This window comes from Zingiber officinale, chromosome 8B (genome assembly GCF_018446385.1).
Source record: "Zingiber officinale cultivar Zhangliang chromosome 8B, Zo_v1.1, whole genome shotgun sequence".
NCBI lineage: Eukaryota > Viridiplantae > Streptophyta > Magnoliopsida > Zingiberales > Zingiberaceae > Zingiber > Zingiber officinale.
Genome location: NC_056001.1, coordinates 9,482,940 through 9,498,279, shown reverse-complemented (window position 1 = coordinate 9,498,279; position 15,340 = coordinate 9,482,940). Strand labels below are relative to the sequence as shown.

At 37.8% G+C, this 15,340-nt stretch overlaps 1 protein-coding gene across 3 annotated transcripts; it reads right to left on the bottom strand.

Moving 5' to 3' along the window:
* Window positions 1-9,154: 9,154 nt before the first annotated feature.
* On the bottom strand, window positions 9,155-12,666 carry LOC122016422 (rootletin-like). Of its 3 annotated transcripts, none has more exons than XM_042573719.1 (4): window positions 12,300-12,664; window positions 11,053-12,232; window positions 9,733-10,838; window positions 9,155-9,645 (listed from the first exon to the last, which is right to left on the bottom strand). In XM_042573719.1, the coding sequence occupies exons 2-4, from the start codon at window positions 12,194-12,196 to the stop codon at window positions 9,307-9,309; spliced, it is 2,589 nt and encodes an 862-aa protein (XP_042429653.1). In that variant the 5' UTR covers window positions 12,197-12,232; window positions 12,300-12,664; the 3' UTR covers window positions 9,155-9,306. The 3 variants fall into 3 exon arrangements, with proteins under 3 accessions (XP_042429653.1, XP_042429652.1, XP_042429654.1); XM_042573718.1 differs by having other exon boundaries at window positions 11,053-12,198; XM_042573720.1 differs by having other exon boundaries at window positions 9,733-10,805; window positions 11,053-12,666.
* Between the last annotated feature and the right edge of the window lie 2,674 nt (window positions 12,667-15,340).

Sequence of the window (15,340 nt, the reverse complement as noted above, 5' to 3'; positions counted from 1 at the left end):
AAATAACCTAAAAAATAAAATAAAATAAAATCAATACGGTACCACTGTACCAACAATAGAAAAACACTATACAGTCTGTACCAGTAATAGAAAAATAGTAAAAAACAAAAAGCAAAACAAGACAAATAAAAATGAAAAAATAGTAAAAAAAATGAAATATCAGATAGCAGCACCAATACGAACTAGTAAAAATGGAAAAACAGTACCAAAAAATCCAAAACCGGACACCAGTAGGAAGCAAAAACACAACCTGCAAAAATGAAAAAACAGGAAAAATAAAACAAACAAAATTGGATAGCAACACAGCAAGAACACGAACCGGCAACTCAAAGAAAAAAAAGAACAAGCAGAAGAAAATAAGATACAGAACAAAGATAAGAAAAGAAGAATAAAAAGAAACGAAGAAAAACTGAAAAGTGAAAATGAAGAAGAGAAAAAGAAGAAGAAAAGAAATAACAGAAGAAGAAGATGATAACAGACGAAAAAGAAGAAGAGAAGAAGAAGAAGTGGAGAATAGAAAAACAGAAAAAAGAAGAAAAACATACTTGGGCGACAACGCAACTCAGCAATGGCGCGACTCAGTGATGGCGTGACTCAGCAATAGCAGCGGCGGATGGAAATGGGTTCAGGTTTCTTCTTCTTCATTACGTTCTTTTCTTCTTCCCTTTTATCCTTTTCTTTTTCTTCTTGCATTCTCTTCTTCCCTTCCTGTGTTCTTTTCTTCTCCTGTTTCCCGTGCCCTAATTCCAAAAAAAGTTGGTTTGGATTTTTTTTTGTTTGAAATCTAGATTTGTTCATGATCGCGCCTTCATTGAGGTGTAAAGGCGCCCGAGGCACGCAAAGGCGCGCGCCTGACGAACAACGCCCGCCTCGCGTGGGAAGAGGTGTTTTTCCCAGCGCCTTGTGCGCCTGACACCTCAGGCGTGCCTTTAACAATGCAAATTATTACGTTGTCAACCGTAGGAGTAAAGGTGTTCAATTTATAAAACTTATCAATCAAGGAACCATTGCCAACCAACACTGAATTAAAGAAAATACTGAAAATTTCATTTCTAAATGAACAAGAATAACCTGATTTGTCCGAACAAAAATAACCTGATTTGTCCAAACAAGAAATTAAAATTAAATTTCTGTCGAAAAGAAGGTACAATAAATATATTTTCTAAATCGAGAAAGACATTGGTCCCAAAACAAAATCTAAAAACACCAATCGACTCGACTTTAGCCTTCTTTCCATTTCCCGTATAGATGTATCTTTCACCATCAAGCGGAAGATGGCTCCTAAGACAACCTTGCATAGTGACACTTATGTGAATAGTAGCATTGGTATCTATACACCAAGTGTTTGTGGGTACAAATTTATGTGTGAAAAGTACATAATTTAACTGAAAACCAAACACACAGAGGCAGAAAACTAGCTCTGATACTAATTATTGGGTGCTACTCAAAGTTCCGTTCTGTTTCCCCTGTATAAAAATTTGTACAAGTACAAAACTTTTCCTAGCAACCCATGTGTTCTTAAACTTGGATTGGAAACGAAACTTAACATTTTTACTCCAAGTTCAAACCATGTGTTCTTCATAAGTTAAACTTGGATTGGAAACGAAACTTAATATTTTTACTCCAAGTTCAACTCATGTGTTCTTCAGAAGTTAAACCATATTACAGAAGTTGATTAAATATCTATTTCAAGGATTGACTTCCAGGTCGTTGGCGAGGCACTCGGCCTTTTTGGTTATGGGATCATCCACCACTTCCTAGACAAAGTCTTTCAAAGAAATTGAATATTTAAACTCCTCATAGTAAACCCTAGGTTTAACTAAAGAGACCTTAATCGAAGCACAAGATCAAAACACAAAATCACTAACCTCTTGTGTTGGTATTTCAGGATCCATACAAAGAAAAACTAAACTAGTTCGCAGCGAAATAAAGAACTAGTTGTACCTTTCCTTGTATCTAAAGACCTCTTGATCTTCTGTTGTATTCCTCTCCTCTTCTTGGACGTCGTATGAGCGACAATCTACCAAGACGAAGACACCCGACCTTCTCCTTCTTTTCCAAGTTTTCGGCCACCAAAGAATACAAAGTGAAGAGGCCTCCTTCTTCTTCTTCTTCTCCTCCAAGCAACCGGCCACCAAGGTAGAGTCTTCTCCAAAGGGGTGCTGGCCCTAATGAAGAAGAAAGGATGGATGCCGTCAGCCTTTAGGGAAAGAAGACAATAGAAGAAGATAGAAGAAGGGTCGATCACACAAGATAATAAAAGAGGAGTCTTAGGTTGTGTTCGTTTTTGGGCACCTCCCTCCTCTTTTATAATCTTTGCTAGCAGCTAATAAGGAAAGTTTTTAATAAAATTTCCTTTTATTTGCTATTATAGATTGTTATAAAAAAATAAAAGATTTTAACAAAATTAAAATCTCTCTTTTAAACCATTGTAAATAGTTATAAAAGGAAAGATTATAACAAATTTTTGTTTTAAACAAAATCTCCCTTTTATTCTTATAATGGTTGGTTACAAAAGGAAAGATTTTAATAAAATTAAAATCTCTCTTTTAATCCATTGTAGAAAGCTATAAAAGGAAATATTTTAACAAAATTTTATTTTCAACAAAACTTTCTTTTCTCTTCTTGTATGATCGACCCTATGCTTGGGCACCAAGCATGGCTTGGCCGACCCACATCTTGGGCACCAAGAGGGCTTGGCTGACCCCTTGCTTGGGCACCAAGCAAGGATGTAGTCGACCTCTCATTTGGGTAAGAAGGAAAATCAAAACGGGTGAACGCGAGGCTTTATAGAGGCTACAACAGGGACCGAGAGGAGGAATTAGTTTTGACCTCCCGATGAGCTTGAGCTTCCTATGTTTGACCCGAACATCCAATTCAAGTTCATAAATAATAACTCATACCACTAAAGAGTTATTATTGAACTACCGCACCAATCCCATATTACATTATGAGCTCCTTCTAATCATGAGTGCATTAATCTCCCTGTGTTTAAGATATCGAATATCCATTAATTAAATGAGTTACTGACAACTCACTTAATTAATATCTAGCTCCAAGAGTAGTACCACTCAACTTCATTGTCATGTCGGATTAAGTCCACCTCAGGGTTTACATGACAATCCTTATGAGCTCCTCAAGGGGACATCATCAACCTAGATAACTAGGACACAATTTCCTTCTATAATCAACAACACACCATATAAATAATATTATTTCCCAACTTATCGGGCTATTGATTTAACGAATAAATCTCACCCATTGATAAATCAAAGAAATAAATACTAAGTATATGTGCTTGTTATTATATCAGGATTAAGAGCACGCACATCCATAATAACAGAGGTTATGTTCTTTTATGCAGTCAGTATAAAAGGAACAACCTCAAATAGTCATGCTCAATACACACATAGTGTACTAGTGTAATTTTATAGTCAAGGTAAACTAGTACTAAATTACACTACAACTATTCCAATGGTTTGTCTCAATCCATATTGGTTGTGAGCTACTATTTATAATTTATAAGGAACTTATATCATGATCTTCCGTGTGACACCACACACCATGTTATCTACAATATAAATTAAATGAACAACTGTATTTTACTAAATACAAATATTTGACCAATGTGATTCTCATTTCAAAATAAATGTTCATACAAAAAGCTAGACTTTTAGTATACATCATAACAACTATACTGTAAGCCAACTTAAACTTGCAATTAAGAACGAAGAAAATAGCAGTAAAAAAAAAGATTGAGAGTTAATAGAGGGCAAGCCTACCCTAATCTTACAGTCGAACCTCGTTTGATGTCATTGACCAAGAAGTTGATGTAATCACTGGGACCGTCATCTAGGAGGCGGATGTTCTCCGTGATATCAACTTAGGAATTACGAGGGATGCCTCGTGGGACATGTGCTTGAAGATGGTACGGTCCTACTCATCCTATCGCGCAAGCCGATGGAATCAATGTTGTCGGAGGAGAAGCAGGCATTTATGTGCGTCTTACGGTGGATGTGGCAGAGGCGTTTGGTTGCGGTGGATGCACACTGTCTCGTCATTGATGAGGAGCCTCCACTTCTCTTCGTCCTCGTCCTTCCTGCGCTCTTGGTGATTGTAAACACTAACCCTAACACGATGGATCCCCTCAAACCATTTCCTGCTCGAGTGCTTACTTTCAAACTTCAAACAAATAAGCGAGATTGCTCCTAAGGAAGCCCAACCCAAGTGATGACCTAACGGGCTCCCCGTCGGAGATCTTTTTAGAAATTAGCGATTTTTTTTTCTATTTAAATTTATATATGCAAAAGAGAAAAGGATGTTATTTTTTTTCTAAATAAGGACTCCACCTTTACTTTTTAATCAAAAGGTATCCTTACTATCGTTCCCATGTTCCAATATGTACATTTACCCAATACCTTCCGTATTATTTTCATTATTGTTTTTTATTTAAATTCTCAATTCAACATGCACATTATAGTAATTATGATTTCATATTTACTACAACATATACTTAATCAGTTTAAAAATATTAATTGATCCTGTCTGAGAGCTTGCGAGATGAAACACTAGGCGACGATGAGTGGTGACGTATAATAACTCTGGTGTCGATGAACGGGGATAGATCTGAGAAACCCACAATGGACCCTATCGATGCTCGAATACAAAACAATTGATCCGAGAAAGCCAAAGCGGATCTATGAATAATACCTCGCAAAAAGGAACTCCGACGAAGTGGCTCCGGGTGTTGGTTGCTACTCGGAAAACCTATAGGTTCCACTGTACAAAAATTTTGTACAAAGGTCTGAACCTTTTCCTAGCTACCATGTGTTCTTTTAAATTAAATTTTGGATCGCCTGCGGAACTTAACACGTTTGATCCAAAACTTAATCTATTTGTTCTTTTAGGTTTTGACTTGGATCTCCTGCGGAACTTAACACGTTCGACCCAAGTCTCCTTAAGTTATTAATTCCATTAAATATTAATTTCCATAAAAGGTTCCCAGTACTGACGTGGCGAGGCACATGGCCTTCTTGGATATGGGAGCAACCACCACCGACTAGACAAAACCTTTAATAGAAAGCTAATATTTAATTTCCTAAAATAACTTTAGGTTAACCAAAGAGAACAATCAAATCACAAGGAAAAGAAAGAAACAAAGAACACAACTTCGAAGAACATATTCGAAATACTAGAACGTAAGCCTCTTGTATTTGGTATTATTTCCATAAATAACTAGCATGATGCGGAAATAGAAATTACTAGTTATACCTTGTAGAAAAACCTCTTGATCTTCTACCGTATTCCTCTTCTGACCTCGGACGTTGTGTGGGCAACGATCTTCCAAGATGAGAAACCACCAACCACCTTCTTCTCCTCCAAGCAAGGTTCGGCCACAAAAGAAAAGCTTCACCAAGGAGAAAAACCAAAATACTAACCAAGCTCCAAGAGATGCTAGCTTTCTCTCCTTCTTCTTCTTCTTCTCCGAGTAGTATCCGGCCACCACAAGAACTCCAAGGGAGAGGGAGAGGTTCGGCCACCACAAGAGGAAGAGAAGGAGATGATGGCCGGCCACACCAAGGAACAAAAGAGAGAGAGGAATAATAGATGTTGTGTCTTATGAAGGCACCCTCACCCCTTCTTTTATATTCCTTGGCCTAGGTAAATTAGGAAATTTAATTATAATAAATTTTCCTTAATTTCCTTGACATGATTTAATTGAGAAAAATAAAATAATATTTCCCCAATTAAACAATGATGGCCGGCCAAATCAATAGGAAGCAAATTGGACAAGTTTCAATCAACAATTAAAACTTTCCTTATTTGTTTCCGGAAATTTTAAAAAAATTAAAATTTCTCTTTAAAATCTCTTCATGGTTAATAAAAGGAAATATCTATAATTTTAATTTTATTAACATGTGAATAATTTTAAAGAGAAAATAAAACATCTCTCCAATCTACAAATAAGGAAAGAGATCTAATCTCTTTCTTTAATCTTTTGTAAATCTTTTACAAGAGAGATATTTTAATTTTAATTCTCTTTTAAATTAAATCTTCCACATAATAATAAACATTAAAATTAATTTTTCTTTTTAATTAATTATGGCCGGCCCTACTAGCTTGGGTTCAAGCTAAACCCAAGCTTAGGCCGGCCCTAGCTTGGTTCCCAAGCTAGCTTGGCCGGCCCCCTTAGGTGGGTATAGAAGGTGGGTATATGTGGGTATAGTACTCTATAAATAAGAGGCTACGATAGGGACCGAGAGGAGGAATTGGTTTTGGTCTCCCGATAAAATTAAGCATCCCGTGTTGCCGAACACACAACTTAATTTTATCAATGATAATTCATTCCACTAGAGAACTATCATTGAACTACCGCACCAATCCCAAATTACATTTTGGGCTCCTTCTTATTATGAGTGTGTTAGTCTCCTGTTTAAGATATCGAATGTCCACTAATTAAGTGAGTTACTGACAACTCATTTAATTAATATCTAAGTCCAAGAGTAGTACCACTCAACCTTATTGTCATGTCGGACTAAGTCCACCTGCAGGGTTTAACATGACAATCTTTATGAGCTCCTCTTGAGGACATTATCAACCTAGTATCACTAGGACACAGTTTCCTTCTATAATCAACAACACACACTATGAGTGATACCATTTCCCAATTTATCGGGTTTATTGATTCATCGAACTAAATCTCACCCATTGATAAATTAAAGAAATAAATGTCAAACATATGTGCTTGTTATTATATTAGGATTAAGAGCACACACTTCCATAATAACTGAGGTCTTTGTTCTTTTATAAAGTCAGTATAAAAGGAACGACCTCAAATGGTCCTACTCAATACACTCTGAGTGTACTAGTGTAATTATATAGTCAAGATAAACTAATACCTAATTACACTACGACTTTCTAATGGTTTGTTCCTTTCCATTCTGGTCGTGAGCTACTGTTTATAATTTATAAGGTACTGATAACATCATCTTCTGTATGTGACACCACATACTATGTTATCTACAATATAAATTAAATGAACAACTACAAACAAATGTAGATAATTAGACCAAATGTGATTCTTTATTCATAATGAATGTTTACAAAGCTTAGGCTTTCAGTATACACTCCAACACCGGGGATTAGCAAAAACTCTGTGATCCGATGGATGAGCTGATCTCGTCTTCCTGCACATGATGAGACCAACTGACAAAGCGTTAGTGACTTAAGACTGGGGTGGGAATCCCTGGCTAGGCCTTCCGACGCTCAAGTTAGTCTCTGGTGAGATGAAGAAGAAGCAATATGAAAATTAGGGTTTAATCTGGATGCAATGCGTATGTTTGCGTACCTTGCCCATGGAGAGGATTTTCCTTTTTATTCCATCTCATCTAACCTCCACAGTCATGAGGTGGAGCCCGGTTTGTTAAAGTTTGTTAAGAGATGACGTAAGCCAGAACTGCAATAATGGTTTAAGAAATCTTTTTCTTACCCCAGATGTACCTTCTTTTTCGTTTAGCATACATGCGGAGAATTCTAGAAGATATTTACTGCCAAATTGATTAAGCTGTCATATGATTGTATATTGTTATGGTCCACCTGTTACATATACCTGGTTAGTCACATAAGCTTATTTTGCATATATGAGGAATATCTTCTGTTCGTACTAGTCTCGGTCGATGTTCTGTACTAGATCAGTTATTTATGTTCGACTAGAACTTCATTAAAATCATGTAAGGTTGCAGACCTTTATGTTTGATCTACTTCTCATACCCGGTCGGTCTATTGAGTTCGGACGGTCACACTTGGCCGATCGAGATTAACCTGTCGGGCGTATAAAGGCACTATTGCCCTTTAACCCTTCCTTTGGTCGATCGTATACTGTTAAATGTCTCTACGCTCGACTAGTCTATAAGCTCGGCCGGTTTTATCTTATCGACCGAGACTAATCGGTCGAGCGTGTATAGGCCTTCAGGATAGCTTAATGTTAAGTGCTCATACTTTCGGTCGGTCTCTTACACTTGACCGGTCTCTACCTACCGAGCTCATATGCTCGACCGACCTATTGAGTGCAACCAACCCTACATCATTGACCAAGATCAACCATCCAGTCTTATAAAGATATTATTACCCGATAACTCTTCCTTCAATCAGCCATATGCTCAGGATCTCATGAGACTACATACCTTTGTGGCTAGTCTACGGAACCCGGCTAACCTTTGCCCACCGAACTGATAGGCTTGATCGATCTATCGCACTCGCCCAACCTCTGTCTATTGTGCTCGAGGCTAGGAACTTTTACACTCGACTGACTCTTTATGTTTGGTCGGTTATGTATGCCCGGTCGAATATCCGTGCTCGATCAGTCTGTGCTTACCAAACTCATATACTCGAGTGTCCTTGCCACGTTCCGGACCGCCCAAGGTTAAACTTTCTTTACGCTGGATCGATCCTTTATATTCGACCAACCGAACATACTCGGTCGGTTTTTTCGGCCGGTTCTACATGCTCGGTAAGTCCTACATGCTTGGTTGGTCCTACATGCTCGGTCGGTCTATCACTTCCGACTTGTCTCTCTCTGCCATGCGTGTAGCGACCCCCCTTTGTCGGGTCTAACCTTTTCCGAGCGGCCCCTCCTCTCGCCCTTCTCAGCCTTCCTCATCCTCATTATCCTTCTTCCCTTCTCCTGAAAAGGGGTCCCCTTATCATAACTCATATCATTAATATTGTTACAATTAGAGTTTTATAATTATTACAATGTGAATTTAATTTTGTTCACCTACTATTCACATTATAGTAGCTAGGGTTTTATAACTATTATAATGTTGATTCAACTTTATTCACTTAATATTTATATTGTAACAACTACAAAATTATAACTACTATACATATTGTAACACCTATGATTTCATAAATACTATAACATATTCAATCAGTTTATAATTTAAACAAGAAATTTAAATAGAAGATGACAATGGGAATAATAATGAAGGACAAAAGATAAATGATGAATAGCATGCTATTTAATTAAAAAATAAAATGGGGAGTCCTGATGATTAGGGAAAAAATGCCTTTTTTTTATTTTTATCCAAATTTTAATTTTGGAAAATAAAAAAAATGAAAGGTTTCACTAATTTTCTCTATAGAACTTTTATCCTTTCAAAATGTATCAATTATTATAACAATAATTGTTTAGCTCCTTTTTACATACATATATGACAACAAAATTATTCTGATTTGACCGAACTATTTCAGATCATCACAGAATGCTCATAGCTTAAATGTAGCTTTTAGCATCCGCATTCAATTTCATCTGTGGAGAATCCCATCAAAAGCTAATGTTCCTTCAAGATCTCCAATGATTCGAGAAATTCTAACCTCAAGGCCTCTTTGTACCTCTCTGAAGAGAGTCCTGACAATGTCTGCAAACAACTCTATATTGAAACCAACAGACTCATCCAGTCTTGCAGCAGCAGCATTAAGGGTAGCGCCAAGCCTCGACTGCATCTCCATCAACTTCTGGCCTGTCGCCACTATATACCGTTGAAGCTGAAACGTTTCTTCCAGAAAGCGCGCAAGCGTTTCGCTTTGTTCCTTTGTCCTGCCATTCTGCACGTCTCTTCCGCCTCCTGATTTGTAACACTCGTTCTGCAATTGAAAGAAAACATAAGAGAATGGATTACATTAAACACTTTCTCAGTACATGTCTAAGTATTTCAATTAACAGAAACTTACCATTCTGCTGCACAGGTTGTTAGTCTTTTCTTCAAGAGACTGGTATCGCTTGAGTTGCTTGTTCAGTAAAGATTGCACCAGCAATAAGCCCTGGTTCTGCTGCTTGTTCTCATATGTCTCCTTGTCGCTAGACACGTCAGGTGTGCTTGGGTTTTGATCATTATTTGTTATCTGCATCATTGCCGGTGAAGAAGCCAGCTTTTCGAGCACAACCAGCTGCTGGTTTAGCCTTTTGATCTTGTAGGAGACTCCGAGAGCTTGGATATCCATCTTCAAAGAAGTATCCCTTGCAAGGGATGTCTTGATTAACGACAACTTATTTGCAGTTTCAGCTTCTTGCTTGCAGTTAGCGTTGGCTTGAATATTAGCTAGCTCCAAGTTCATCTCTTTCTTTTCAATCTCTTCGCCTGCAGCATTGGAACTGGACACCACAGGCGTGCTCTTCGCTTGGTCTTCAGAAGAACTACTCCCTGAACTTTGTTCTGGGGATGGCATTTCACTGAACCCATCAGTATACTCCCGTGAATTATAATTGGATGGTGATGGTGGCTCAGCTGCATCACTTTTGTTAATCTCTGTGTGTACATTTTCTCTTTCCTCTGTGTCATTGCCAGCATCCAACCCCATTGCCTTGCTGCTCGTCTTGGGGAAATCACCAATCGAATTGGCCATTGAATCATCTGTTTCCTTTTTTTGTTTATTCTTTGTGATCTCTACTTCTGACCAAAGAGCCTGGCAAGCATCAGGTGTGGGGAGATAGTACAGATTGTTTCTTTCTGAGTTCTGAACATGGAGATTAAATTGCTCCTTCAATAATTTGATTTCCTGTTCCTTATCCAACAACCTGGCCTCCATTTTGACATTTTTTCCCTTCAAATGGGATAAGTTGCCATTCAAGTCTTCAATGTGGGATCTCAGCCTCTTTGTTTCAAGTTCCATGCTCAGAAGCTGCCACCGAAAAGCTTCCAACTCCTCATCTTTCTGCCTCAGCTGCTCTGTGAATGCTTCAACCTCTCCACGATGTTTCTGCTCAAGGATGGCTGCATACTTTTCTGTTTCCTTGCGAACCCAATCTTGCAGTTGTTGGTAGTCATCCACAGCCAATGCTAGAAAAGCAAAATGAGAAATTTGGAAGATATGAAAAGACGATATAATTTGCATCGGTGCTGAGAGTGAGAGATATTGAATTTGAGATGGTTAAAATTGCTTGTTAAGTAATCTAAGAATGGCTACATACTATCTGTCTGAAAAGTCTTTCTTAAATGGTTCGATTTGAGCACTAAACGATAAATTTAATGGGAAGAGCATAATTAGTCATACCAGCATCACCATTTTCATCAAATGAGCAGTAATCATGGCACTTTAATGCAGTTGATGTGGAAGATTCTTCTTTCTTATCTTCAGCTTCAAGAAGTAGATTCATGGAGTTATGCCCAAGGGATCCCACTGGCACCAATTCCAGCCTCCGATTCCTCAATGATCCTGTGTCCACAGAATGAATGTCCTTGAACTTCTTGTTCCTGGAGGATTCCCACATGTTCCTCCACCTCTCCATCTCCAATTCAGCTTGTTTCTTTTTCGCCTTTGAAAGCTTAACCTCCTTCAGAAGCGTCTGTCTCTCAGCTGCGTCAAGCTTCAATTTCCTCAGCATCGAAGACAAAATCTTGTCTTTTTGCTCGGAATCCCTCTGTATCCTCAAAATCTGTTCTGAAAGCTTATCGATCATAGCAAAAGCTTCCACCTTCTGTTCAAGAGCCTCCTCGAGCTCTTGCCTTGCCACCTCCGCTTGCCGGAGAGTGCGGTTCATCTCGGCGTCCATTTGATGCTGCTTCGAGACTATCTCCGCGAACGCGGTCTTGTGCTTCCAAAGCTCGGCTGAGTGGTCCTGCGCCGCCCTTTTAGCTCTATCAGTCATTTCATCGAGCAACTCGTCGGCCAAGTGTAGCTTCTCCTCCAACTCCTTCCGCTTCCTCGCCTCCGCTTCCAAGGCTTCATCTTTGAGCATCCTCGCCCGGCTTTCTCCTTCAACCCTCTTCTCCAGAGTCGAAATGGCGTCGTCGTGCTTAGACTTGTCAATCTGGAGTCTGTTGGTCAGGGCCTGGATCTGGAAACGGAGGCTCTTCCTCTCCGCGATCCATCGTTGTTCATGGGCAGCGAAGATAGCTACGACCTTCTCGTTTGCTTTGGCGTCCTCCGTTCTCCGCTGCTTCATCTCTTCCACCTCCAAATGAGCCTTCTTTAGCTTCTTCTCCATGGCCTCCCCCCTCGCTTGGGCTCTCTCCACCAGCAAACCCAGCAGCTGAGCACTCCCCTTAAGCATCATCTCCGCTGACCGAGATCCCCATCCGCCATTGACATCAAGAAGCTCCCTCCTCTTCCTCGATACGAGATCAAGGGCAACAAAAGCGCACGAAACTCCAAAGTAGAAGGGATACGCACCCAAAAGCTGCTCATCGCCTCCCATTTCTAAGAATTTTTTCTCTCACGGACAAATTAACAACTACAATCGAGCATAACCAGCATGTCGATGATGAACAAAAAAAAAAATGGACTTTTGGACAACAAACCTCTTAGAATTCTTCCACGCACTACGATTCAAGGACACCCGACAATCAGAAGCAATCCGAGGCAGTGCACCACTTCATTGTAATCGAAAAGCAGATTTTCTTTATCGGCAACAAACTCTCAGAATTTTGCCTGACAAAGGGAATCGAGAACAACGAGAGCCAGCAGTCAATCAATTAGCTACAACAACTTCACTGTTCCAATAACAAGTTGGTGGTGGCTTTATAATCCCGAAGCGAGGATTTCGGATGCAGAAAGCAAAAGAGATTATGGTGGGCAGCTACATGGGATGAGGATTGCTGGCATGATTGAGAGAAAATGATAAACAATCATGGCAGTGAATTGGCGTACAAGCTTAATTATTCAAAATAAGAATCAAAGAAGAACGAGTGCAAATTTTACGACGTTGCTACGTGCAAAAGAAGTTTAAATTTTGAAAGGTAGTAAAATAAAACTCACCTTTTTTTACAGAAGAATCATTTGTCAGAGGAAAAGGAAGCACTGAAACAGTGGAAAGGATTCCCTGCTTGGCTTTCAGTGAAAAGACCAGGCGGCTCCAACCAAAGACACACAAAAATGTAGTTTTGTTTTATATGAAATTCTAAGTAAATGACCCTGCACAAAATAATAAAAGTTGCATGTGCTTGCAATCTCAAGACCAAAACTGGATATGTTTTCGATTCTAAATTGTCTTAATTAATCTCATTAATCAAAACTAAGATTGAAATCCACCCGGAAAAAAAGGAACCAATGTTCCTGCTTCTTGTCTGCTCCCTCCCCTTAGATATCTACTCTTGAGACCTGTAATTGTCTGTAAAGCAGGGAATTGCCCTAGAAAAGTAGGGCAGCCGAATCCCAATAAGCTCCCCAACTCATATATTCACGCATCTGATTAACCATTCCTTATATCTTATACATCACGAAGGCACATCAAATGCTTGGTGCCAAGTAAAGGAAAAGAAAGGGCACATGGAGGGAGTGAGCCTTTTGGCGCGTTGTCTTTCTGTAGACGACAATCAAGAAGATTAATGGTGACTTCTTATTTTGATTGAAAAAGACCATAATGGGTGCTTAAATTAGTTTGTAAAGGTTGTCATCCAACAATTATGGACCCTTAAAAGTAAATTAATTATAGACCTCAGGTGGCCGGTCGTCTTTATAATAATGTTTAACTCCTCCGGATTTGTCATTTAAAATATGTTTTCTATCAAATAAAAAAATATATTTAAAAATTCAGCTAAAAGTGTTTTCATGTCAATCCAATAGTTATCTATTATTTTAACGATAACGGCGAACACATTTTCATGAATTAGGGTGCATTTTGTCATGAAAAGGAGGGTGTACTTGGATACCCTAGTAATAGGTATCAATTCAAAAAATAATTAATAATAATTAATTCAAGTAAATTTTTGTTTTCTAGGCGCGAATAATAAATGACTGGAGTGTTCGCTTACCTGAAGAGCAAGTTGCTATAGCTTTAAATAATGTCAAGGTAGTTTGAAATTAAACTCAATGATTAACCATGCTTTGTCGTTGACTAACGGCAGAGTAAATGCACGTCAGCAAATCTAGCGGAAACTTGTCGAGGGCCACGATCTTTTGTCCGCCTCAAATAAGCGAATCCAATAGTAATTGTGGGTGCTCTTTTTATGCTATTCCAAAAATCTCCTCAAATATTATTATTATTTTTTAATTTTTACAGTTGCATTAATTATTAGATGTACAAAACTGAACCACGTGAAAAAAAAACATATATCAAGAGGATGCATTTAAACAAATAGTCAAGAAAATTGTGGAAATTAAAAAATTTAAAAACATCCTCAATTATTTTTATTGTCAAAAGAGAGGAGGAAAATACCTGGAGATTGCTTCTGATTTGCTTCATCACATTGCTCCGTGAAGGACAAGGCAGAAAGCCATGAACAGAACATGCACATATATAAGCTACGCCCATATCTAAACATAATAGTTAATTTTACTTTCTCGACGAGGTGGAACATTATTTGCAATATTTAAACGTCCTTTTCCTTGTGAGTTGGGATTAATCTGTTTAGAATTTGTTAATTGAAGAAAATCAAATGGCTTAATTACAAATGGCAGTCGAAGGCCGGTGGCTTGAACCGGAAGCCATGGAATTGACCAGCGTTAATTCCGACAATAAGCATTTAAGTTTTTTGGTTTAATTTATAATCATTTAATTATCCATGAGAGTCGTAATCTGAAGGGCAAAGAAGGTCTACGGATTAATATCACTGCATGTGGATAACAATTAAATGGATAATGCTAAATAGTCAGAATCTGATCATCCAGAATATATACATATATGTATATGTATGAGTATTTTAGTAATATCATATGTAAATATTAATTACATATATGTACATGCATGCATTATAATTGGGAGATAAAAATTTCTAACTGGCCAGATTCTGGTCAACAAGATTTATCCTAATTAATTGTAGCTATGCGATATAATTATACAAAAAATGTGGAACCGCCACATCAATGACCCCCCTAGAGTCGGTCCCAAAAAAGTGATCTAAATTTTATTCCAAAAATGAAAATTTACTGTATTGCATAAGCATTTACACTTATTTCGTGAACAAAAACGAAAAGGGTCGTTTCATCATAAAAATCATCAAATTGTATTTATTTTTAATAAAAAATTATTAAAAAGGATATTCCATTATCAAAAAATTTATCCTCAAAATATTCCTTATTCAACATTATTGCTACAACAATTCAATAGTTGTTACAATATGCATAGTTACCGAATGTTATTTTTTTTATTGCCAAAGTTGTTGCAGTAGTTATCACTAACGGCCACAATATGTAGAGATTACTAAGTAAGGACTATTATAATTATTTAAAAATGATTTTACTTAAGTTAAAATGATTTTGTTGTAATTTAAATAATTTTGACTAAGTTTGTAAGAATATTTGATGTAATAATACTTAGAGTTTAGTATTTAGGATTTAGGGTTTTAAAATTTAAAATTTAGCCACAATAGATGCTATATATATATATATATATATAAGGTAG